The sequence below is a fragment of the Helobdella robusta genome (assembly GCF_000326865.2).
Source record: "Helobdella robusta unplaced genomic scaffold HELROscaffold_13, whole genome shotgun sequence".
In the NCBI taxonomy this organism is placed as follows: Eukaryota; Metazoa; Annelida; class Clitellata; order Rhynchobdellida; family Glossiphoniidae; genus Helobdella; species Helobdella robusta.
In genome coordinates, this window is record NW_008703718.1 from 3,727,868 (window position 1) to 3,753,730 (window position 25,863).

General features: G+C 32.2%; 4 protein-coding genes across 4 annotated transcripts; 2 read left to right on the forward strand and 2 right to left on the reverse strand.

Annotated features, from left to right (window-relative positions):
* Window positions 1-26: 26 nt before the first annotated feature.
* Window positions 27-2,814, forward strand: HELRODRAFT_168534 (hypothetical protein; the record flags this gene model as incomplete). Its single annotated transcript, XM_009014381.1, has 4 exons — window positions 27-163; window positions 475-655; window positions 810-1,674; window positions 1,751-2,814. The coding sequence occupies 4 exons, from the start codon at window positions 27-29 to the stop codon at window positions 2,812-2,814; spliced, it is 2,247 nt and encodes a 748-aa protein (XP_009012629.1).
* A 4,869-nt stretch (window positions 2,815-7,683) lies between these two features.
* Window positions 7,684-12,680, reverse strand: HELRODRAFT_109730 (hypothetical protein). The gene is made up of 13 exons (XM_009014382.1): window positions 12,539-12,680; window positions 12,295-12,452; window positions 11,952-12,090; window positions 11,565-11,722; window positions 10,878-11,014; window positions 10,631-10,759; window positions 10,289-10,422; window positions 9,851-9,968; window positions 9,419-9,531; window positions 9,205-9,256; window positions 8,835-9,067; window positions 8,561-8,661; window positions 7,684-8,460 (listed from the first exon to the last, which is right to left on the reverse strand). The coding sequence occupies exons 1-13, from the start codon at window positions 12,578-12,580 to the stop codon at window positions 8,103-8,105; spliced, it is 1,872 nt and encodes a 623-aa protein (XP_009012630.1). The 5' UTR covers window positions 12,581-12,680; the 3' UTR covers window positions 7,684-8,102.
* A 3,942-nt stretch (window positions 12,681-16,622) lies between these two features.
* On the forward strand, window positions 16,623-21,524 carry HELRODRAFT_97629 (hypothetical protein). Its single transcript, XM_009014383.1, has 9 exons — window positions 16,623-17,216; window positions 17,541-17,700; window positions 17,874-17,986; window positions 18,434-18,571; window positions 19,211-19,415; window positions 19,664-19,808; window positions 20,240-20,354; window positions 20,535-21,358; window positions 21,386-21,524. The coding sequence occupies exons 1-8, from the start codon at window positions 17,034-17,036 to the stop codon at window positions 20,688-20,690; spliced, it is 1,215 nt and encodes a 404-aa protein (XP_009012631.1). The 5' UTR covers window positions 16,623-17,033; the 3' UTR covers window positions 20,691-21,358; window positions 21,386-21,524.
* Window positions 21,525-21,666: 142 nt separating this feature from the next.
* HELRODRAFT_127849 (hypothetical protein) lies at window positions 21,667-22,194 on the reverse strand (the record flags this gene model as incomplete). The annotated part of the gene is made up of 3 exons (XM_009014384.1): window positions 21,667-21,719; window positions 21,792-21,876; window positions 22,087-22,194. Coding segments are annotated over 3 exons (246 nt in total), but the record flags the coding sequence as incomplete, so codon positions are not given.
* Between the last annotated feature and the right edge of the window lie 3,669 nt (window positions 22,195-25,863).

The window sequence follows — 25,863 nt, forward strand, 5'->3', positions numbered from 1 at the left end:
TTAAGAAGTTGATAGGAACGTGTGCCATGACCTCGGCCTCAGACGTCCTTCAGTCGAAAGAAATATTTGACTTGGCCAGTCACATCAACGAAAGCCAGCAGCATCCTCATCATTCTGGCTCCTCGAAACATCACGAGCCCATCCGAGCACCATTCGTCATCAGGTACCCCAACCATCCACCAGTACAAACTACCAGGTACGTACAGCTCGTTCTTTCTAACTTTACATTTTATTTTTTTTTGATAAGTTAGAAAATAATTCAATTCTTTAACAATCATTAAATAAAATGCGTGCTGGAATTTTTAAACATTTTGGCGTTTAAAATTTCAACTTGCAGTTTTTTCAAATAGGTTTATATTCGATTGCGTCAACACTTAAAATTACTATCAAACGTGAATTAAAAAACTATTTACATAAGAAGACATTTACATAAAATACTTACATTTAAATAATTCTCATCATCATCAATTTCAGCAAACAAGCACTGGAGTCGACGTCAGCCGCCACGCCTACAGCTGCGACAGCCACCTCATCCACTGACGCCCTCGTGACCACAACCAGCGATGACAATGCATTTGACGTCAAACCTGAAACCAAAGAAGGGGTTAATCCATTTAATGTCATAAAATCGTTGTTATGTTTATTAGCCTGTCAAGTGAGATCGATTCTAATGTTACAAATACTGTTCATTGTTTTTTTGTATCTGGTCGGTTTAAAGTGCTAAACATTTTTTTTTTCAATACTATTACAAAATGAGGTTTTTTTCTACGTAAAAAATAAATTTATGATAGCAAAATTTGTTATAACAGCAATCCGCCAAGAAATCTTTAACCGAACTTTCCAATTCTTCCTTGTTCAACTTGAACATTGAAAACAGCATTCTTGAAAAGCAGAACAAACAAATAAACTCAAACGATCCAAGATTTGCCACCTCTCCAACGAGAATGTCTTCAGATGAACAATCATCTAGGACATTCAACTTCAACCAACAATTACAAACGCTGCAGCACGACAACAACTCGTTGATCTACAACTCAAAAATACGTCCTTGTCCTTCGCAAAACAGCATCAAAAGTCTCAAAACCACAACCTACGATCAAAACAACGGCTTTGAAACTGTTAAAGTAACCAACGTCATCAGCTCAGCTGGTTTCACAAAATCGATAAGCACGATAATATCGTCTATTAATAAATCTGTGAGCAGCGCGTTTAACAATTTAATTACGAACCCTGAACATCAACAAAATCAACAACACTACTCCACATTAGACAACGACAAAAATGACCCGTCATTTCAAAATCAACAAATTGCCAACCGCTCATTCGATCTTCTATTAACCAAACCAAATCAACGACAACAACTACCGCAAGAGCACTCAAAGGAGAGAGTAGATTTTTTGAAGAAATTTCATCCTTTCAGTCCAACCAGCGAACATAAACAATCGTCGCCGTTAAATCTCAGCCACTCTCCCAGCGCCAGCAACGTCTCTCAACAGTCACATCGGCATTTGAATCTTACCAGCACCGAAAGCTCTCCACTTCCGAATATTTACAACCAACAACAGCAGCAGCAACAAAAACAGCAACATTTACATTTAAGACAACAGGAACAGTTGCAGCAGTTGAAGCAGAAAATATCACCAACCATATTCATCAAGCAAAAAAGTCAAGACGGTTAGAAAAAATTAATTTTTTTTAAAACTTTGTGTCATCGTTTAATTAATGCTATGAATTGTTTATAACAAACTAGAGCGCCAACTGATTCCATGCCAACAAAGAGACTCACCAACGCCTCCACCTTCGACGACATCGACAACGACAACTTCAAACATCCAATTTCGTCAAGACTCAGTAGGAAGTTTGGGCAAACTTAGCAAAAAACATCCAGAAACGTTTGGTTCTAGTGATCTGACAGGTCGATCCAGGTCTCCCAGTCCCAACGTTGTATTTGCTGAAGACTTTCGCAGAACTCCACAAGCTCCAAGAAAGCCAATCAGGTTAAACTTAGAATCACGCCGAACATCAAAAACTTACGAGGATCGAATGCCTCACGTTTTGACTTCGCCAACTGCTCTACAGCCAGATGACATGGACATGCATTCACGATTCCAGCAAAGACCAGACCCGCCACCCGAGCCATGTCGTCGCGATAGCTTGAATTTTCCTTTGTTAGACCCTTCTCCGTCCCATAGCAGCATCAAATCGATAACGTTGTCACACTCCAGATCGGAGCACCAGGACCAGCAACTTCTACATAACAAGCAGCAGCAACAACGAATATCTCCCGCCAGTGACTTTCAAAAACATTCACCAGATATAGATGATATTTCGCGGTGCTCAAGCAGCAGTCAACTGCAACAACAACAACAACATCGTCTGCCACCTCCGCCGCCACAACTTCCCTTTCAACCACGTTCTCAACCTCCCTACATAATCAGAAGTTCTCGAATTCCGATGCGCGGACCTTTCCCTCAACGAATACCACGGTCTTCTTTAAATTTTCCTCCGCAGCGACAAATTCGTCCGCCAGTGTTTGGCGAAGGTATGCGACCGCCACGCGGAATGATTCCCAGGCGACTGACGCCGGAACATTTCAATCACCAGCAGCAGCAACATTTACAACGCTCACAACTTCAGCAACGACTTAAGTACGACACTGCTCATCAAACGCACAGCCTTCCTCGCAGTTTCAAAGAAGTTAAAACACGGCCGTTTTTAGGGCAAGGACAGCTTGAGTCACGTAAGCCAGTTGAGATTAAGACTGGCGAGAATGTTGAGAGCGATTCCGACGATGGCGATGGTGACTGGTGCTAACGATCGCACTTCCCTCTTTCCTTCCTTCCATAGTTTTTGCCCTCCCTATCCTACTTAGCTTTACATCCGGTATGATGAAATCATGAAATGTTGTTGTCGTTAATGGTATTTTAATTTCTTGTTGATTAAGTTTTTTTTAATTTGTTTTGCTTTATAAATTTTTTATATTTTTACATCTTTGTTATTTATTGATTGCATCTGTATAATTATACTTCATCAATGCCGTTCCACGTGGAATTTGGTGTTTCTGGTGTCAGAGTGGAAACAGTAGTTGATCGTTTTGAAATGTCGATTCGATAGGATAAGTTATTAATTAAATTGACGTAATAAAAAATAAGCACATATATATATATATATATATATATATATATATATATATGTGTGTGTGTGTGTGTGTGTGTGTGTGTGTGCCTGGGTGTGTATGCGTGTGTGTGTGTGTGTTTGTAAATGTTCATATGTAAGGATGTACTCATTTTTATATCTGTTGGCGGGAGAGGAAGTCAAATTAGTAAAATATACCACATCATATGTGATTAAAATTTTCCTTTGGAAATCGTACAAATTTTCTCCGTTTTTCAACTTTTTCGTATATTTATTCTTCAAATAATTTCATTGCCACGCCCGAAACAGCGTGTATTAGATATTGATTTCAAAGAAATTTTATTTTTTCGTTGAAAAAACAAGATATGACATTTTTAATTCGGAGAAAGCAAATCAAACAATATAAAAAAATACAAAAGCATTTTGGCAACAAAGAATCACTTGTTATGATGATCTAACTGCAGCATTAACACTTTTGTCTTCGTCATAATTAGGGCATTTTTTTTACTAAAAATAAAAATAGATAATTAAGTAAAAAAAATTGTTTTTGATAAAATATTTTCGCCAGCAGTGTCAAATAATTTCTGTAACATGATGCTTAACTTAAAATTAACTTAAAATATCATCTTATTTTGCAATATATTTCTGAGCATCGCTCTTAACATTTCACTATTTTTATTATAAACATTAATAATTTGTTAGAGAATAATGAAATTATTATGATAATTTTCTTACCATGAATTTGAGCTATTTTTGGTACGATGTTTTTTTACGTTTTAAATTTAAAATTACGGGCTTCATAATCTTTGTTTTCGTTTCTTCATTGACGTTGTACGCTATGCTGTTTTCATTTCAAATGTCACTCACTCACTTTTTATTCTTTGTTTGCGATAAAAAATTTTGTTAAGAATTTATCAATTTCAAGATGAATTTCGTAACGTGTACTTGCAAATTAAAAGCCTTTTTAGGTTTTTTATGATGATTAAAATATTTTAAACTTTTTAAGAATACAATTTTCTCTGCATTCATTCATTCCACCGTTGTGTTTCGTGCATATTTGTCGTTCCATATTTTTTTCTCGTTGTTTTTCAAATTTCAGGACCGTAGTTTTTGCAATTTGCCTGCTAGTATTGGCATGAGCTGTGCAATATGTTGTCAAATAAAAAAAAATGAATACATAAGATATAAATATGTGAATTTGATTAAAATTTTTAATTTTTAAAGTTTCAAAATGAAACTGCATTATTTTTCATTCATCTTGAGAGTTAACTGTACTTGCATTCCCCGCCAAGCCGCATACAACCAACACACGCGCATAACTCAGTACGTGATGTAAATATTCCAAATGCACCCACATGTGTGTTTTTATGTGTTTGTTTGTATGTATGGATGGGTGTGTGTGTTGTTTCAAAATAATTCATTATGTACACTAAATGCAAGAATCGTATGGAGTTCTCTTTCATGATGTACGTAGTGTTGTGTGTGCCATTGTTTGTTTGACTGTTTGTTCGTTCATTAATTCTTTCGTTCGTTTGTTTGCTTATATGTTTATTCGTTTGTTAAATGGTCAAGGAATATTTGGTGCTTTTTGTAAAATATCTCATGAGCTATATTATAAAAGTTGTTCTCTAAATATAAAAATGTTTTATTATATAACATGGTTTTTAATGTTGTTTTTAACATTTCAATATTTAATATTAATATCAATTTTGATTAACATATGCGTGCATGAGCATGAATGCATGTGTTGGTACATTCTTCATTTTTGTACACTATTTTTGCTCTTCCTATCATTAAATATTTTGAATCATACGGCTCTTAAGACCATTATTTCCTGTACGTATTTTCTCACTTTTACTCATTATTTTTGTTATTTAAAGTTAAAAATTTATTGTCGGTGTTTTCAAAAACAATTTAAAAAAAAATTTCTGTCTTGAAATACAAAAACAATTTTAAAATGCCAATGTCTGTCAAACTGACTGTTGTTTTAAATCATTCTTACTCCACCTATATTTATTTTTGTCTATACTGCCTCTTCGGCTTTTATAATTGTTTCTAGGTGTTCCGTGACTTCTTAGGCTGACTAATTTCTGAAATTTACGGAATATCTACTCGAGTGAATATAGAAGTACGTACCTATGTATCGAATAATGAATACGTACCTACCTGCTCACTTCCTCTGAATGCAGTTCTGTGTTGCTTTCTTGTTTGCGTAAGATGTCTGTGCGTGTGCGTAAAAGTTATGTGATCAGGTTATTTTGTGTAACTTTAAGATAAAAATCCTCGTAACTAGATGCGCGTTTTATTTTTGTAATATATATTCCTCGAGATGGTCCTATACTCAAAATGTTTTATTGTATTTTATTAACTATCGTATTTAAGATATTTATTTGTTCGAAGATCAGTACTAAATAACTGATAAAGGACAAATTTTAAAAGTAAGGTTCCAGGTCATAAACAAAATAATTCTTAGGCAGCCTTCTCTCTCTTTTCCGGACGAACACTCTACAAGTGTCCTCCTGTAAGAGAGGAAGCGAGCAAGCAACTGGTCCAAATGGTGAAGGAGGAATAAGGTTAGGTTAGGTACTTGTCAGCTTAATAAATCAACCGTGTTCTTTTAAAATCTTTCTTGATTGATTTGTTCTACCAAATTAATGATGCCAAATCGTTGCAGTCATTCTGGGTTTTAAATTGTATGCATTTGTGTTCTCATAAGTTCCGCTTTCTGAAACAAAACTCATCTTTTCTTTGCAAAAAAGAGTGGTATGTACCACACTACTTTTCCTTATCAACTTCTTATTAAACAAGTTACTACAATCAAGTTTTCAAAATTTTATAAGTCACTCAAAATATTGATGGCAAAATTTGTTGAAAAATAAGTTCAGTTATTTAATTAGCAATCTAGCTAACGTTTCTCTTTGAGCTGATATGACCTAAGTTGCAAATTTTAATTTACATCGTAAAAACACTTATTTTTTTATATATAACAATTATTAATTGTTGAAAAGCTCAATAGTTTTAAACTTTTAATGAAAATAATTTCATAGTATGTGAAAAATTTGTGTGCAGATTTTGTTTGTGTGTACTGTATATGTGTTGATGTTTTTCGTTGCATAACTTCCTCTTTGACGTTATAGTTGCACTTTAAACAGCTTACATTTCTATTATATATATATGTGTGTGTATATATTATAAATATATGTGTGTGTATTTACAATTGCATACAAATGTCTGAGCATACGATTTCAGCTTGTTTGTTTAATTGTTTGTATGCGTTTATGAGTCATTTAATAAATGTGCATTTACCTGTTGTCACGACCTAGGTACGCGGTTATAAAGTTAATGTGAAACCATTTTATCAAATCTGCATGTTGATATTATATTTCGTGATATTTCGCGACTTGTAAATTTTTTTCATCAATCTTTTATACCCATACATGTCTATCGTACATTATACTGTTAAGTAATTACATATGTGTGCATTCATGTATATAATATAATTAAAAGTTATATTATGTAATAATATAATACATGCTATTTGAATTAGGTTTGAAAATAATTATCAAAAATGTGAGATAACTTATGTTATATTGATGTCAACACAGTAAAGAAATTTTGCGACTGACGACTGAAATTCTAAAATTTTGATTGGAATTATTTCTCAATATATCTGCTGTTTTTTTTTGTATTTTGCGTTAAATAATTGTATTTTAATACTCAAATTGTATTGTAATACATAAATTGTATTGTAATACTTAAGTTAAATTTTGACATGGCTTCTATTTGAGAGTATAATTAAATTATAATACAAATGATGACGATATGCAATGTGTTCTATATTCTATATTGAACTTTCATTTGATTAATTTGATTATACTTTTTAACGTGTTTAATGAAAATAATATATATATTGAATAATGTCTAAGAGTGTTTTTTCCAACTGAAAGATGTAAGTAGGTAACCGTCATATTAAGTGTCACTAAACTGATGTCTTTGCACTTTTTTACTATTTTTTATTTCGTGTTAAGATTCTGAAACGAAATAATTGTACAATTAACTTCAATTGTTATCGTCATTTTATATGATGTCTCCAATTTTTCTATTCTCATTTCATAAAGAGTTTAAGTCATTTTCTCCACTCATCCTATCTCATTGTACTTATTATATTATAACTTTATTGTGGTATTTTATTAATAAATACAAATCCAATAATTTGTGATGTTTTTTCTTTGTTACGATTCGATGAATTTTATTACAAGAAACCCGCACCAATGTTCTAGCCCAAGCTTCAATAGTATATTTTAGTTTATACGTTATACTTGGCAGTAAAATAAGTTAGGATTTGGAATATTCTTCATCACTCCGATAATCGTGAAGTATTTTGCGCTCGGTCTTTACAACGGTTTCAAGTCGCTAAGCATTGAATAAATGACTCAATGCTATGATGTGATACATGCTGATGACGGCGATGGTGATGAATCTGATGTAAGTTAAATAATGACAAATTAATTTATTAATAAAAAAACAATTATTCAAGCCAGAACTATGTGCATAACATGAATATTTATATTTTAACTTTCAAAAATAGAAGTTTGATTTGGTTTGCGACAATAATGTCTCAAAAATTTTCAAATTAGAAAATTCTGACATTAACAATAAAAGCAGATAGATTTACTATCATGTATGTATGAGCAATAAGATTAGTAAATTTACAGAACTTCAAGATGTATAAAAACCTTACAAAAACACAATTCACTGGTCAATTGTATCTCTTAATTTGAAGCATTTTTAATAAACTATATTAGTATACTAAACGAACAAGAACAAAAAATATATAGTAACTTATATTAATAGTAACAAAAAGTTCTTAAGTATATGAAACATTTTTGTTGAAAAATGTTAACATCAGTAAAAAACTGTAAATGTTCGAACATCACGACAATTTCCGTTAATTTCTTTCCGAAACCCTAAGCGTCCAAGATTTGAGCGCTATCACTGTTAACTTCATTTTCTACCACTCCTTTTTTTAAACATTCGCCAAAGCCGATTTCTTCATCATTAAGTCGGGAGTAGGTGCAATCGTCGAATATTTTGTTAACTTGGGCTCTATCTTCCAACGTAGACGAATAAATGTTTGGTAGAACTGAAGAAGTTACCGTGTTGGATATGGAAAAGTTTTCTGAAGTTTTGAAGGTGTCGTTGTGGCTGCTGGTGGTGCTGCTGTTGACGGTACTTCTACCTGGCTCTGAGAAAACATCAGACGTTGACGAACAGTCAGACGTGACTGATGTCACGCTTTTCAGAACCTTTTTCTTGTTGTTCCTGCTTGAAATTATAAATTGAAAGGTTTTTTCATTTAGCGTTACGTAAACAGCTGAAAAAATAGTTTTAACAATTGAAGAAATATAGTTTTATTATAGTTCACCTCAGGCTTTTGCGAGCTTTGCAGAGAAGAACGCTGAGAACAATGCAGATGATGAACAGAACGAACGTCATAACGATGAAGAAGATGAAGAGGATTTCCAACTTGTGAACGAATTAGAAAGTCAAAATTTATAATTAGGATCCTAATATTTTAAATAATTTGTGAACTTCAAAAAAAAATTTTTTATGATTAAAAAATTTACCAATTCTAAGTTTATTAAATTATTATTAAATTATATTTTTTAAATCCGTGCAAACATTTTGAAGCAGCTTACTGGCGTGAAAGGTCTCTTGTTCAGTTCATCCGGCACAGACACATAACTCAACGTGTTGTTGTATTTAACAACATCCAGTTGTGGAACAATTTCGCAGTAAGCTCCAGAAAAGCCACTGGGACAGAAACATTTTGGTTCGTAGGATGTCGACGTGTTGGTAACCACCGACCTGCATTGGCCCTCGTTCTGACATCTCGTGTACTTGCATACGATGTTCTCGCCGCACGTTGCGCCTGAATTATTGAAGAAACATTTTTGAATTGACAAACGGATCTTCAAAATCTTTAACTATTGAAATATGTTTTAATAAATCTACACGTGTATCGTTTTCACTACCTTCAAATGCTTTATTAGGAATATAAAATCCTACCTGCGAATTCATTAGGACATTCGCATCTGCCATTCGTACAAATTCCTCCATTCTGCAAATTGTGTTGAATAATTGAATATTAAGCAAATATTTTCTGTGTCAGAGTCTCTTGATTTTGATAATTAAAAAAATATTACTTGGTGAAAACTAGAATAATTCAACAAAAGAAACAGAAACCGAAACATTATGGTAATTATTTTCCAAAGCTGCTAACCAAGCAGAAGCCACCGGTGAAATCGCACAGCACAACGTCACACGTGAAACCCCTAACACCTGGAGGACACATGCAACTTCCATCCAACGAACACTTTCCACCGTTCAAGCAACCTACGTGGCACCAGCAATTTCAATAATTTAAAAATATATCAAATTACTAAAAATTAAAAACACGAACATAAATGAGTTTCTATCTAACTAATCTTTTTCAAATTTGGTTTAATAGACTGTTATTTTAAAATTCTAATTTAATATCGGTCTTAAATGTTGTTCACCATTTCACTTTTCTTCCATGATGGGATTTTTGAGTCGTTTAAAAAAGAAATTGCTGCCATAATGGGTTCTTTTTTCCATAGATGTTTTATTTTTGAAAAATAAAATGGTATAAAAAATAAAAAAACAAGCAAGATCACCACATAAATTGAATAACCTGTCTTGTTGCAGAGAGGAATTTCGCAGAAATCTCCAACGAAGTTACTGGGACACAAGCATTTTGAATCGCCATAACATGATCCACCGTTCTTGCAAGGGCTGGAAACGGTGCAGGCCTTTTCAACAAGTCAAAAAATTATAAGTTTTATTACACATGCAACTGTTTTTTTTTAAACTAATAATCTGATTCAAGTGCTTGTTTTTTAAAGATTATGTAAATAATGAACTTTTCATTCAAATAATAATTTAAAAAAATGTTGTTCGACCATTTAAATCCATTTGTACTTTCACCTATTTCATCACAACATTTATTGTGCTGGTTTATTGTTCTACTATTTAAATGGCTAAATTTATTTTTACAATTTTCTTTACAACATCAACAACAACATCATACAAAAAGTTAGACAGCAAAAACACCAAGTCAATGATAACTAACAGTTTTTGCGCAGTTCTTCCCAACGTATGGCTGTTGGCACATGCACGTGTAGTCATTGACTCCATCAATGCACGCACCTCCGTTCTGACATGGACCCGACAAACACTCATTTATGTTCGTGTCGCAGTATTTGTCTTTGTAATACATATATATTCATCTAGTTAATTGTTTATGACAAATAAAATAAGTTTTTTTTTAAATATGCTCTCAATTAAATTGTTTTCAAAAATTTTATTCCCATCCCATCATGATTAACAATTGTAATGTAAAAATTATTTTATAAACTAACAAAATCATCAGATATTAAATGGCATGACAAAACATTTTGAACCACGGACAGACCTGTGTATCCAGGCTTGCACTGGCATGTGTAGGAACGAATGCCGTCAATGCAGAGAGCTCCGTTCTGACAGTTGTTCGTCTCGCAATCGTTCTGTCGGTCCTTGCAGTTGTTGCCTTCGTTCTCCCAGCCTAAAAAAGCATTTCAATATTTCATATTTTACAAATCTATCACTAATGAATTTGTTTAACATTTTTGTGCAAGATCATATTTTTAAAAAAATGAAATTTCTGTTACTACAACACTAACCCTTTAGACAAACTTTGTTTCCAAACGAGTCGCAACTGTAATGGCCATTTAGGCTATCATCATGACCTACGCAATTCTTGGCACAATCATCTCCGTAATAATTGGCATCGCAGTACACGCGGTATGTGAAGTATAGTCTGCCAAAAAATATAATTCAATTGGGTCTCAATTCAACGTTTCAGGTTATATAAGCAAATCAAATTCCAGATGACTTTTGAAAAATTCTTATTAGTTAATTATACTTTTAAAATGGAAAAGAGGATTAATGCTGCTGAGATGTGATTTGTGAGAATAATATTATGGAAATTAGTTGGTCCTCTCATACCTCCAATGAGGATGTATTAAAACAGTCCGGTTATGAAAAGAGGAAATTATTACAAATAATCCGACGGAGGCAGTTAAAGTTTTTGGCCACATCATGCGGAAGGAAGGAATGGAAATCTAACAACTACTGGAAAGATTGCAGGGAGAAGAGATTGCGGTCAACAACGAATTACATTCGTGAAGTCCTTGTGTCACTTGATGAATACCACCACATTTCAACTGCTACAAAGTGTTGAAGATCGGGTTTTGTGGAAGTCGATGGTCACCAGTGTCCTGAAAGGATAAGGCACAAGAGAGAAGAAAACATTTAAAACACTTTATGAGACTAGCAAAAGAGCATAAAAATGTAAAGTAGGAGTTTACTTGGTCCTAATTCCCATGACAGTACTGACAGATACCGCCGACAAATAACTGGCACTTGGTTTTGCAACCAGTTTATACACAAGGCCATCCACGTAGTCGGGGCTAAAACCAAATACACTATCGTCATCAACCACTGACACTTTTAACCGTATGCCTCCCTGAATAGTTCGGAAAATATTTATAAATATTCATTTGGTTTAGTCGCTGCTAAGTTTGCCAATAATAGACCATATTTTGAAATAAGTTTAACATATAAGTAGATAGATCAAGAAGTTGACTCTATTTATGAAACAAAGGAATAAAATGTATCTATGCTTTTTTTAATTAAAACAACATCTAATATTAACACCATATAATAATGTTAAATAATGAAGCTTATTATCTGACCTTCCAAAAAGTGAAGGGGTAGATGATTGGATTGAAGACGCCGTGGTTGTCAGCACCACTTGTGAATGTGTTCGTGTCTTCATTGTTGAATGCTGAAGTCTTCTTCGTCAACAACGGAGTGGTTAGTGGGTTGTCATCGCTACGTTAATTTTTTTATATAAATTTTCATTAAAATGCAAAATATTTGTGTTATAAAACACAACTGAAACAAATAAACATTGAAAAACTCTCTACATTCAAAGCAACGTTCGAGAAAAAACTCGTAAGACCAAATGCAATCTGTGAATTGAAAAACTAGCCCGTACCAACATAGAATTGAATGTTGTTTAAAATGCTCAATCACCCGTTAACGTCATCCAATCCAAACGTGAAGACATGGTCGCACGGGCCGTACCACTCACAGATCTGTCCATTGCTGATCTTTCCGCCTGGATTCACGTACTTCAGGATGGTCCATTCAAGGTTTCCACCGGCTTCCAACTTTTCGACTGCTGCTGCTACCTATTTGTAATAAATTTTCTGTTATTGTAATAGGATGGTTAAATATAAGTTAATTTTAGCAATTATTAATAAAATCAAGAGCATACCAAAATTAGAATAACACATGAAATCTTTAGTAAAGAGTTCATGGTGAATTAATTTTTTGTAGCGGAGAATCAACTTAAAACAGATTATCTCCAATAAATTGCAGAAAAATCTCTACATTCTCTGAGAGAAACGATCAAAAACGAACAAACGTATCTATCCAGAGCAATAATGAATAAATACTCGCAGCCTTTTCTCTCATTCACTTTCCTGTCAGCTGTTTATTGTTTACGTGCCCGTATCTGAAAACAGCCGCCAGCTTTAACACGCGCTGGTGTTCATGATGCATATCTAATCAGTAGTCGAACTATTATTCAATTATTCAACATTCCCTGGCATATTCTAACCTTTTTGTTGTTATGCTTTTTTTGCTGTTTTGTGTTTTTGTTGGCTGCTTGTACGTGGTTTTATTTACGTTATTTTAGTTTTTTTCTTCAGAAGGTTGAACTTGTACGTGATCTGTTGTCTATTGCGATTGGGTTAATAATATTAAATATGGTGATTTTGTTTTAATTATAGCAGTAAGTGAGTAATAAAACGTTTGCTAGAAGTAGGCAAATAAGTCGCGTGTTTGCTCTGCATATATATGATTGTTTTACATTATATGCGCAATCATTGCAATCATTAACTAGTTTGTGAAATGTCAAATAAGTTAAATATAATCAAATTGTAGATGATTCATAACGTCGTCTGAAACATTTTTTTACAATATACTTGAAATAATGCGTACATCTAATATGTATGCTATACACTAGACATCAGTTTTACGGGGGTTAAACATTGAACATTGTTGAACATTGTTTTGATGTTGCTCATTTTTACATGAATGTCTATTTAGAATCAACTCAGAGGATTAGCCAAAGGAAGGAGTCTGGTCTGAAAAATAAAAATTGTCCTAGCTTTGTCGGGTTTTCTGGACAGTAGGTTGCTGTCAACTTTTTCTACCTCAACATGAGATGAGTCATGACAAGTAAAATTTTATAAGATAAATAAATGAGTAATAAAAATGTTCAACCCAGCATATTCATACAATGCATTCGTTGTACAACATACCTTAATTATTTTTGTATCTTATTATCAAGTTAGGCGCGATAGAGCTCGCCAGCCAGGTACGTCACGATGTTGGCATAGTTAGTTGACTGGCACTCTACTCTGTTTATTCTTTCAATATTCGCGTGACTAATTCTTTCTGACTTTAAATTTTTAAAAACTAAATTATTATTCTCATTAAATTAAATTTTAGAGTATTCGTTAGCATATTTATTTAAGATTGTACATGATAGAGTGAATTGAGTTTACGTTTTTTTGAAAATTTATACTCTAGAATGTGCATGTTTCTTTGACATTTTTATTTTTGTATCACTAATTACCATGGATATAATGATATTATTATAATATAATATAACAATATAGTTATATATATTGATAGTGAAAGACTATAGTTAATATATATATATGTATATATTTGTTTGTGTATATATATACTTGCTATAACATATATATGTATGGACTATACTGTATATGTGTGTATGTATAATATTCGTTTTTTTATTGTACTATTTCACGAGGATGTGTTATCAATGTCAACTATGATTTTTCTAATTTTCTTTTTTTTCTGTTTCGGCGTACATTTTATACAACTTGGTTATTTTTATTATTTCTGTCTAGATAAGTGGTTATTATGGCCCTGTGGTCAGTTTTGTCAATAAATAAATAAATATTCACGGTAATATCTGTCTTCAGTGTCTAGTCAAACCGAGAAAGCCTCATACAGTTTTAATGCTTTCAGTCGGATGTCAGAGGCATATTTTATGTTCAGTTGTTTTTGAGCGCGATTAATTTTATTACTAATTGTATGTTGTGAGTTATATGCGAGTGTCTGGTTCCATTTTTAGGTTAGGTTACCTACAGGAAGTTGTGTCATTTTGTTGAAACTTAGATATATTATACGTCTGGTTACAATTTAAAAATAAGGAAAGTTTGCCTCTAGCTCTTATGGTTAATAGACATTTTTATGAGTTTTATTAATTATTGTATGTGATTACTAAAATAACTATTGGCTAAACCCAAATTTTAACTGACAATATCTTGTCTAGCACATATTGAAATTTTATCGCTAATGTTTAGTTAACTGTTTGAACAATAGAAAAATAGTATGATTAGTAGAGGAAACATGATTAGTTGTATTGGAAAAACGCAACAGCCATGCAAGGTAGTTAGTTCTTTGGACGCAAAAATTGTTCAATTCAATAAATCAATATAAAGTAATAAAAATAAATAAGTTTGAAATTTCGCAAAACTGAAATCTTTCAATCATACAAAACTATGTTATATTATATTATATTGCATTATATTAAAAGACTTTTATAAATTGAGGAATTAAATAGAATTAAATCTTTTAACTGTATGTCACTAAGGTATTTGTTAAAGAAGGTAGGTACATTCATCCTGTGAGAACGTTCAATTGTTGTATTACAATGCCACATTGATTCATGCTTTTGATATGTCATCGTATTTTGTATAGGAATATGTTTGCAACGATACAACTTAAATAAATGAAGTGTTAATCAAACTTACGAGTTTTGTATGTTATGAATAAGTCAGATTCTACACTCTCCTCATCATGAAATTTCAAAATAAAAGCATCCAATTAAATGTTTTAATTTAAAAAAAATTTAATAAAATTTGTTTCTGATATATAATTATTTTACAACATAAAATACATATACAATTACACACATATATATATATATATATATATATATATTTATATATAAAAAACCGTTTTCATTTTTAAAATATGTCATTTAAATTTGATTTTATAAAAGAACGTTTTGTTGGCAATTTTGTACCGAACATTTTTCAGGTTTTGGTATATTTCAAACGAAACCAGTCACGTTACGACTAATTGGCTTGATTGGCATTTGTCGAGACAGCAGACATAGTAGAAAAAAATATTTTTAATGACGTAAATAAAATAAACATGCTGAATGACGCAACTGAACGTCAAGTGTTTGGGGAATTTACAACAGTAGGACGTTGAAAAGTTCATATTGGTTTGGTTGAAAAAGTTAAGACTTTTCTGATTTTAAAAACGTGCATAAAAACACAAAGTTTATCAAACATAATCGCAACTGTCAAAGCTTTCATTTCATGCTCGTCATCAGTTATTCATTGACTGCTTCTTTCTCACGCCCGATTCTTATCTTCACAATTAGTCACCAACCAATTAAGCTAAATCTACCTCCATAACAAGATTTTAATTCATTACATCATCATTCCCAGAGATTTTCAATAAAATATTCATTTTATAATCTGTATGCATACCTATATTTAACAAACTTTAGGTGGATTTGCCTGAGGAGATTGGTGCTTAAACTACAAAATTCTTAACATGTGTTTCATTTATTTTCTCCAACCGTATGGAAGGCAGCGCATGTAGGTATAAAAGAATTACATACAATAAAACAATACTACTTTGCATAAGTTCTTTTAGGATCTTCATTAACGTGGCAGACTATCTTAGGTACCGTACTATCCCACATACAATATATTATAGATGTTTTCGTTATTCCAATGTGTTCGACTAAAAAATGTTTCTAATATATCATGCTTTCCTTTTCAAAATGAATGAAGTAGCTACAATGTAAGAGAAGCTCTGACAAAATTGGTTGATTGAATATAATAAATTATCAAAATATCAAACAAATTCTAGTGCGTAGTATTTTCATAAATTTTTAATTAATCAAGTAAATAATTTATCAAACACTTTTTCGCTCAAACATTCATTCAATCCTTCATGTATAAAAATCACCTATAGTTTGTTCTTACTGGCTTTATTGTTATTATGATTCGTTGATGTTTTTATTGTTTTATAGTAAACATTTTTTTGCTGTGTTTGATAAGCGAAACTAATTAAAATAAACATAAAACTATTTATGTTTCAGGTATCAATGGGTTATATTCTATATACATATATGGGGTAATAGAAATGTTTACCCAAAAAGACCATTGAATATAATTGTCCCTTCCCACACGATATATCGATCGAATTTGCAAACATTTGTTTTGAAGATTTTCAATATGGCGTGCTGGTTGGTTGCGTTGCACTGCACGGTTTGAATGAAGACAGGCGATATGGCCGATCGTTTGTGAACGTTTGAAATTTAAAATATTAAAATATAAATGTGAGTTAGGTAGTCCGATATGGCAGATCTTAAATTACGTATTAGTTGTGAAAGTATGAGTTGGTTCAAAAATCTGAGTTTTGTTTTTTGAGAAACAGGCTTTGGTTGTTTTACAATTTTTTTTAATAAGATTTAAAATTAAATTATTAACTAAAAGTTTAACAATAAAAGTTTTAAACTAAAATTAAAGTTTTGTTTTTTTCTTTTTTATGTTTACTTTACGGATTTTGATTAGAAATTGAAGCACTAAAAAGGCAAATCCATCAGATTGGATTATTATTAGTTTTAGATTTAAAAAAAGAAGGGTAAGATGTCAAAGTTCACCAAATCTTTGAGCACAATAGCCCTCTGTTCGGTGGCGAATTTCATAAACTCGGCTGACAGGGTGATAATGCCAATCGCCATCATACAGATGAGTTCTGAATTCAGTTGGGACCTACATGACCAAGGCTGGATACACAGTGCATTCTCCATTGGATACATGAGTAGCATGGTTAACTTCTTACTAATTTTTAATTTTAATTATGTTCCTATTTCAATTCCATATTATTTTTCTGTAACTGTTAATAATAAATACACTTTTATTTAATTCTACTTAATGGTTGCTAATCAATAAATTCAATAATAATTTGTCATATAAACTCATAAAGAAAATCTTGTTCATTTCATGTTATTTAAATTAAAAAATTTTATTCTATTATACTACATTATCACCTTATTTTGGATCTCCTGCTTCTGTTTCAGACAAATAAAATCTTTTTTAAAATTGAATTGAATTTGTCTGAATTATAACATGAATTGGTTTTTCTTATAAAAGTTAGTAGGAGGCAGTGCCCCAAGAAAGTACAGTGGCAAGAAGGTGTTGAGTCTGGCAGTTTTTATTTGGTCCCTATGCACTTTCATAACACCATTCATAAGTCACATGTTTTACTTTTTGGTATTCACTCGAGTTCTCTTGGGGATTGGGGAAGGATTAGGTTGGTGTCCTACCAGCAAACAATATTCTATCGATTATGATAATGTTTCAAATGTTTCATACTAGTCTATGTACTTTTTAAAATTTATGTGTTGTTCAAACATTTGGAATTTAATAATTACTAAGGTAAACTAAAAAGTGTTAATTTATTTCAATGATAATATTTTTTGCCAGGGCTACCAACGATCTTTCACATATTTGCCCATGTGCTGCCCGTAGAAGAACGATCCAAAGGGTTTGGTTACCTGCTAGCACTCGGGTCCATTGGTCAGACAATGGCTACACTGGTCAGTTTGTGCCACATTTCAATGTTTGGTTATGGTTACTTACCCTTTGTTGCTCCTTTGTTTCTGGTTATTCTGATATTTTGCTCGTAAAATCAATGAAATTCCAATTAAAAACATTTCATTGTTTCTGCTGTTTACTCATAAAAAATATTTATTTTATTTTTTAAGAGATGCTGTTTAATTCTATTATATGATATGTTAACTATACAATCATTTGCCTTTGACTAAATAACTTAAATTAAACCTAAACATTTTTTCATACAATAAGCAGAGTCAAAACATTTTTGTAAACTTTTGAGTTACTTTAACATTGTTTATTAAAACCAAAGCATTTTTTCATGAAATTTTTTAAATAATTTTGTATAGATTCAAATGTTTTGTACATGCTCTTACATATGCATTTATATATGCTCATATATACTAATATACATACTCTTTTTGGTACAGATATGTCCACACCTGTATTGGCCATGGATGTTTTATTCATTTGGGTCGATGGGATTCATTTGGTGTTTCTTCTGGTTGGTCATGTACAGGGAAGCTAGGGGCCCCCTCTATGAAGAGGAGTTCATCCAACCACCCAAGGTTCTTTACTCATATTTAATCCACAGTTTGTCAATTTTTTAACTAGTTTTTAATATTAAAATCAATGTAATAAATGGTTTTCAAAATGCAAAATGTCATTGAATATTTTTAATATATAAGATGCATCTATGTAATAAATAGAAATAGAAATCTGTGACACTGAGTTGATGGTTTAGAACACTAAAATATTTTTGTTTATTAGAAAAATACCTCATTCACAGGCTCCTGTGCATATGCAAATTCTAATCAAAATTGCCCATTCTCCTATGCGATGCTTCTTGATTTAGTTGTTTTTGCATATGTTTCTCTCTACCTGAATCAATTGAGGGCAAAAATATAATTTTCTTTCTGATTTGCATATGCTATGCTAATTCAAATTATTATAGTTATAAAAAATGTTAGTAACAAAAAATGTGCTCCATTAATAGTAGTGGTCTTTTTCGTTCAATGTTGATGCAGATATATATATTTCAATCTTCATTTCTTTAAATTGAACATCTGCATTTGATTTATAATTTAGTAAAATATCCCATCATTTTTTGCTCGATTTTCGTGCAAAATTTTACAAAAAGTTTCCAACATATTTGTTATAATTTTTCAGAAAGAAATTTTAATTTCTACAATTTATCAAATGGAAAGCTGCCAAACAGCAGTCCCCGTTGGATAGAATTCATCTGCCACTGGCCACTCTGGTCCATCTACATTGCCCACTTCAGTATGAACTGGTCCAACTACATCATTATGCAGTGGCTGCCCACATACCTGGCCACGAGTCTCAGTGCCAAGAAGCACGAGATCATGTTCACTGCACTGCCATACTTCATGAATTCTGTCATCGGTGTCGGTGAGTCCTTCTCCCAACTCTTTGGTTTTTGTAGTTAATTTGTTTTCATTTAATAACCGAAATTTAAATAAACTCAACCATGAATATGCACATCCATTTTTTATCATTACGCAACAATTTTTCTGATGGCACTATGCCAAAGAATTTTTCATTCTATACATAAATCTATTCTTTTGCATAAATATTTCAAACGTGTTGACTGCATCTGTATATAATGCAATCTAAATATATTTCATGGTATTTGTTAGTGGCAGGTCACTTTGCGGATGCCTTAATATTAAGGAAGTGGACGGTGTTGTCGGTACGGAGGTTGATGACCGTGCTCGGCCTCATCGGGCCTGGGGTCTTCATCATCTTCTTCAGTGCTGTCAACAATCTCGTTCTAGCTGTTATGTAGGTCTCAAGTTGTTTTGATTTGTCTATAAACTGATAATTTTTAACGTTATTCATCTCACTGTAGTTCAAGTCGGCTGGTAATAAAATGATAATTATTTATTCATCAGTTTTATACAATGGTAAGACCAAATGAATTCACACAGGCTTGTGTAAGTACAGGTGTCTTCATGAATTATGCAAATTTAATGTTAGAAAATTAGGATAACCTATATGTTCATTTCTCTAAGACATATTTTTTACATTTTCTTATACTAAATGTTTAAAATAATTTTCTTACCTCAGTACATTTTTCTACATTGACAAAAATTAGGCATGATTTGTAACAGCCGTGGCCGATTTCTTTACAAATATCACACTTTCAAAAGACCAATGTCTAGAATTAAATTGTTTGTTGGTTGGTTTGTTATGAAAGTTTTTTTTCCATGCAGCTTCGTATCATTGTCAATGGGCTTGAGTGCGTGTAACTCGTCGGGTCACCTGAGCAACCACGTTGATATTGCACCCAACCACGCGGGAATCACGTTTGCAGTTTCCAACATTATCGTCAGTTTAAGCCGTTATTGAAAATTGCCGATTCTAGAACAATTTTAATTTGGTCTTTTGTAATTTGGTTTTTAATTTTAATTTAGTCATTATCAATTTATTGTAGCTAAATTTCTATGTTTAAAACAAATCACAAATTAAGAGTAGACATCGCATTCACTGGACCAATTCACTTGACAGGCGACCATCCCAGGAATTATGTGTGGTCCACTGACGGCTCACCTCGTCGTTCAGAGTCACGGCAGGTGGTTCCCGGTCTTCACGATTGCTGCTGCCATGAATTTTGTTGGAGCCGTCATATACCAGAGCCAGAGTGCTGCTAGTCAAGTCTTATAGTGGATTCGTGTTTGTGGTGACGTTGTTTACTGTCATTACTTCGACTGCTAGTGTAATGTCTAATTATAGAAGAATGTATTGTATATATAAACTGTATTTAAAGTACGACCAGTTGAGTGTTTTTTGAAAAAAAACTCAGCACTTCACGAATTTTGTTAAATGTTCGAGATGCTAGAACGTATATTTGCGCAAACAAGTAAAACTGATTTGTTATATGACTTTAAAGACTAAGTTGATTCGGATTTCTGAATTCAGGTGCAATGTTCGTTTTAATTTTTTAAAAATATTAAAATACATCATTTAAAGGCTAAGTGAATTGTGTTTAAATTGCTGATGGTATCTTTCATTTATAAATAATTGTTTTACAATCGTTGATTTAAATAAACACAATAATGTTATATACAAATTTATCCGGTTCCAAAACACAATTTGAACTCTTGAGATTATTGTTCTAGGCGGTTTATAAATCCACCACAATCTTGGTAAAATTAATTGTATTAGTAATTAAAACTGTATAAAAATATTGGTTATGAATTGAAATGAAAATGCATTTTAATGTAAATTATTCCAGTATGTTGCCTATGTGTGGCCGTTTAGGGATGTAAGCTATGTTAAATTCATCCATCTATCACTGTACATACAAAGGTTTTTGTTTAAAAAGTATATTGCTAAATTTATGAAAAAATTAAGATCTTTTTTATTATTAAATTTTTCATTGTTTGCTAATTATATTCATCCCATAAACTCAAAATTATTCATTTAAAATAAATAGGTAAAATATTTTATCCATTTTATTATTTATAACTAATTATTTAGCATGTTTTAATAAAATGTTGACTACAAAACAGTCAGCTTGAGTTGTGTGCAAATAATTATTATTTAACCAGCTATTTGGATTTTTGTCTTTTCAAAAATAAAAAAATACTGAAAATTTTGAATTTACATACTTTAAGAAAAAAATAAAAATTATCAGCTAATCAAATACTCCTTCTAAAAAAGCCAGAGATTCGATATTTTCGATGGCCAAGTCTGGAATAGCATCATTTGAGTCAAATTAAAATCAAATGGATTAACATAAACATAAAGATTAAAAGAATTTACCTATGTCTCTTTTATACACTGTTTTTCTTTTGGCTTGAGCTGTGTTTTCATATGCCTGTTCAGCCAGACTTTCTATGAAAAGCTCCTGAAAATGAATATTAAGTAAAAAAATTTTGAAAATACTAAATGCTTATATCGAAAAATATAGAATGTCTATAACATTAATATAAAACAAGCCATACCAGATCCTTATTTCACTTTTTCAATTATACTAGTAGCACATGCAAGTATAAACAATTCTAATATACTTATTATAGTTATATATATGAATAAAAGAGAATTTTAATGAACAAACAGTTGCTTTGGTAATTAACAGGACAGCATCATGGCTGACCAAGTTGACATCAGAATCTGTCTTTATGATCGTCTTTATCCTAGTCAGTGGCAGTCGAACGATTTTATCTGCCTTTGGCAGATTTTTCAAATCTATTGTTTCTTGGTTAGGTTGATCTTCTGAAACTAACTCCAGTTCATCATCATCATCAGATGGAATATTAAATTCTTTAACAGTTTTTTCATTACTCAAAAGTTCTCCACTTTCTGGTGGTGTGAAATTTTCAGCTGGAATAATTTCATTGTTCTCATCTGCCTCCATTGTTCTATTAATTAATTTATGCATTCATTATATAATTAATTTATATAAAACAGAATATTGAATAAAATACTAAAAATTATATTATAAAACATAAATGTAAATATAAAATTAGCATAATTTTATAATAACAAATAATTTATTCTGGTGCCATTAGCAAATGTGCAACAAGTCTACTAAAACATACAGATATAAATAAGTTGTTGAGCCAGTTAGCAAGCCTCTATCTATCTATCAGCTATCTATACGACTTATAAGTCCAAGAAGTCTAGCAGTTAGCTTTAGCAAGTTTAGTTAAGACATTTAGAGAGTCTAGGCTAAAAAAGACATTAAATTAACTCTAACCTAGTTTTGGTTAAAAAAAACTGTTTTGTTCTTTAGTTAGTTCTATTGCAATTCATCTAATGCTATTGTCTTGCCGTTTGTCTAAAAACTTATCACTTTTTATAGAAAAGTCAATGTTTTTTTTAGGATGGAAATTAATTTTTAGCGGGAAATAATAACTAAAAGTGAATAAATGTAGTTAAAAGTTAATTTTAGTTTAAACAATTTAATAAATATAGATCTTAGACTTATAATACTAATAGATAATTTACAAGAATCTGGGTGTCGGAGTCCAATAACCAGTATTTGATTACTACTCCAAAAACTAAATGTTACTGAATTTTAACAAAAATATTGCTCACAACGTTGAACCTTGACTTGCCCCCGTCCTCCTTAGATCAGTCATAGCATGAACTTATCTAGTTGAGCCCCAAGCAGAGAAGATTTTTCTAAACTGCAACCACCCACCTCCGCAGAGTTTACGTCAGCAACCGCATGCATCTGCATTGCTCATTATCCGCATCCGCACCATATCCGCACCGCACCCGCGAAAAGACAACCCAAATCGTCCGTCTTTATCTCATGTTTAAAATTAGAAGGTAGCAACACTGAAAGGCAATCTATTTACAATATAATTATAATCAGACAGCAGATAATCTTCTGAGAAGCGTCTTTCAATTTAAAAAATTTCTAATTTAATAATTGAAATAACATCGGCTAAAACAACAAGCACAAAATGCGAACGACGATGAGGAACTCGAAGAAGCAATTCATTTAGTACAAAAATATATAATCTATATATACGTACATTTGTATGTTAATTTGTATATAGGTATGTGTGTATCGTATATGTGTATGTGTATATATGTTTATAATAACACTTGTGTTAAGTATCGAAGATAGATACACTTTACACATACATTTTGTATAACACACATGTGCACACACATTTACATAAACATGTATATATGTATGCTTGTGAGTAGAGACGTGATCAAATCAACCAAACATACAACCAATAAATTCGAATGTTTAATAACCACCCATCTATCCAAACATTTATTAAACAAGCAACCAACCAACCGTTCAATAAATCATTCATTCAATCAACTAATCAACCAACCAATCGACTAATCAATTAATCAATCAATTAACCAATAAATCAAATTGAATGAACTAAATGAATGAACCAGTGAGTGAACCAAATGAACGTATATTGAATTATGAACTATGGAGGCGACGGAGAAAAAAAAATTTAGTATGTTTTGTTGGTGTGGTGTGAAGCAAAAACAAACACGTAACAAAAAAATACTGAAAAGTCGTAAGAATAGTAGTCAGTCACCTACTTACAATTAAATTACTCCCAGGGCTCTAGCTTACCTCTAATGATTAATTTATCTCACCTGCTTACAATTTTGTATTTCTAAGTTTTAGGACTTTTACATGTTTCAGGTATTGTATTTTACATATTTTAACGTTTTTAATTTGCATTTTTTGAATAATTAAATTTTTTTTAAACTTTTTTTGTTAGAAACTTCCAACTAATGTTAAGCACTAGCCTACCTACGATTGTCTAACTCATCTCAATCCCTAACTTACCTACGAATAAAATTAAAGTCCGGTAAAGAAAATAGCAAGTTGAAGAGAAACATAACAACGACAACACCGAAAAATGGATGTTGTGTGTGTTGTATTGATGTGTGTGTGCGTAATTGTGCGCGTTTGTACTCTCCAAAAACTTCTTCAATACGGACAACCTCCATCATACCGACCATCATCTGACACGCATCGTGAATTTGACCGGATACTGAAAAACACTAAATCTGAAAAAAAATTAATTTTCTAAAATAAAAACCAAGCCATTGGAAAAAAGAAATAGGCAACTTACCTTATTGGGATAACAATTCACTCCAATCACTCCAAAACATTCCAATCCTTTGTTCAAATTTGAGAACTTTCATGGTACGACGGCAAAAAATTTCCGTCAATATTTATTATTGTTGTTTTCTTCGAATTGTCATCGGAACGATCATCGTAAGTCCACCATCTGAAAACGTGCTGACGCCCACCACAGCCCACCCCTCATCATTCTGTAGACAAGTTTTTTTTTATTAGCAAATTGGTAAATCAAGGAACAAAGGAACGAACTAATGAATGATTAAATGAATGATTGAATGATTGGTTGAATGAATGATTGAATGAATTAATCAATCAATGATTCAATGAAAGAATTAACGAATCAATTAATTCAAGAATGATTTGAAAGATTGAGGGATAAAATAAACAAATGAATGCATGAAAAAAAAAAAAAAAAAAAAGAAACTAAACCTTACTTCAAAAATCGTCGTTAATGTAATCCATTGCACCGACCACCACCATCTGGTCGGCACACAAGATGTCATCCGAACTGCAGTGTCAGTCGAACAGCCAAAGAGATGATTCTTCCTAAACCACAATCATCATACGTAAATCATCATGAGACATCCATCTGAAACGTGCTGACTCCCACCACAACCCTGTAGACAAAATTTTTTTTATAAGGGTAATTGAATGTTAGAAACTTAGAGGCAAAAAATTAAAAAATGAAGATAATGTCAAATAATGTCAAATAAATAGAGTAAAATGTAAAAAAAACATACCGTCGTTCATTCGACTAAGGCAGAATGTTGAATGTCTTCCGGTTCCTACGTTGTCCTCCAAAACTGGTGCCAGTCCTCCTCGAGATTGTTGTTGAAACACAGCCCGTAGAATGGAGAAAGAGAAAATTCTCATCAGAAAGCTTAGCGATTCTTGCGTCTCAAAATGCTTAATAAAAATAATCCTATCTAACTATTCAATTACCTATTAAATTGTTAATGATACGATAGTCGAAAGTTCCCCTTCATTCTTCCTTTTTGCACAGAGGCTCACCGACAGCCAGGGCACCCGATAGTAAACCATTTGCCGTCCGGAAGCCGGTGCGGATAGTAAACTATCGCCGTGCCGCATAGTAAATACCGTGCAGATAGTAAACCATTGCCGTCCGGATAGTAAACCATTGCCGGTACACCACTGGCCACCAAGGCTTACCTCTGACAACGGACTTTGAAATTCAGAGTCTATCGGCTATCATACCCTCAACTTACCTATTCATTAAAGTTAAGCCCTAGTTTACCT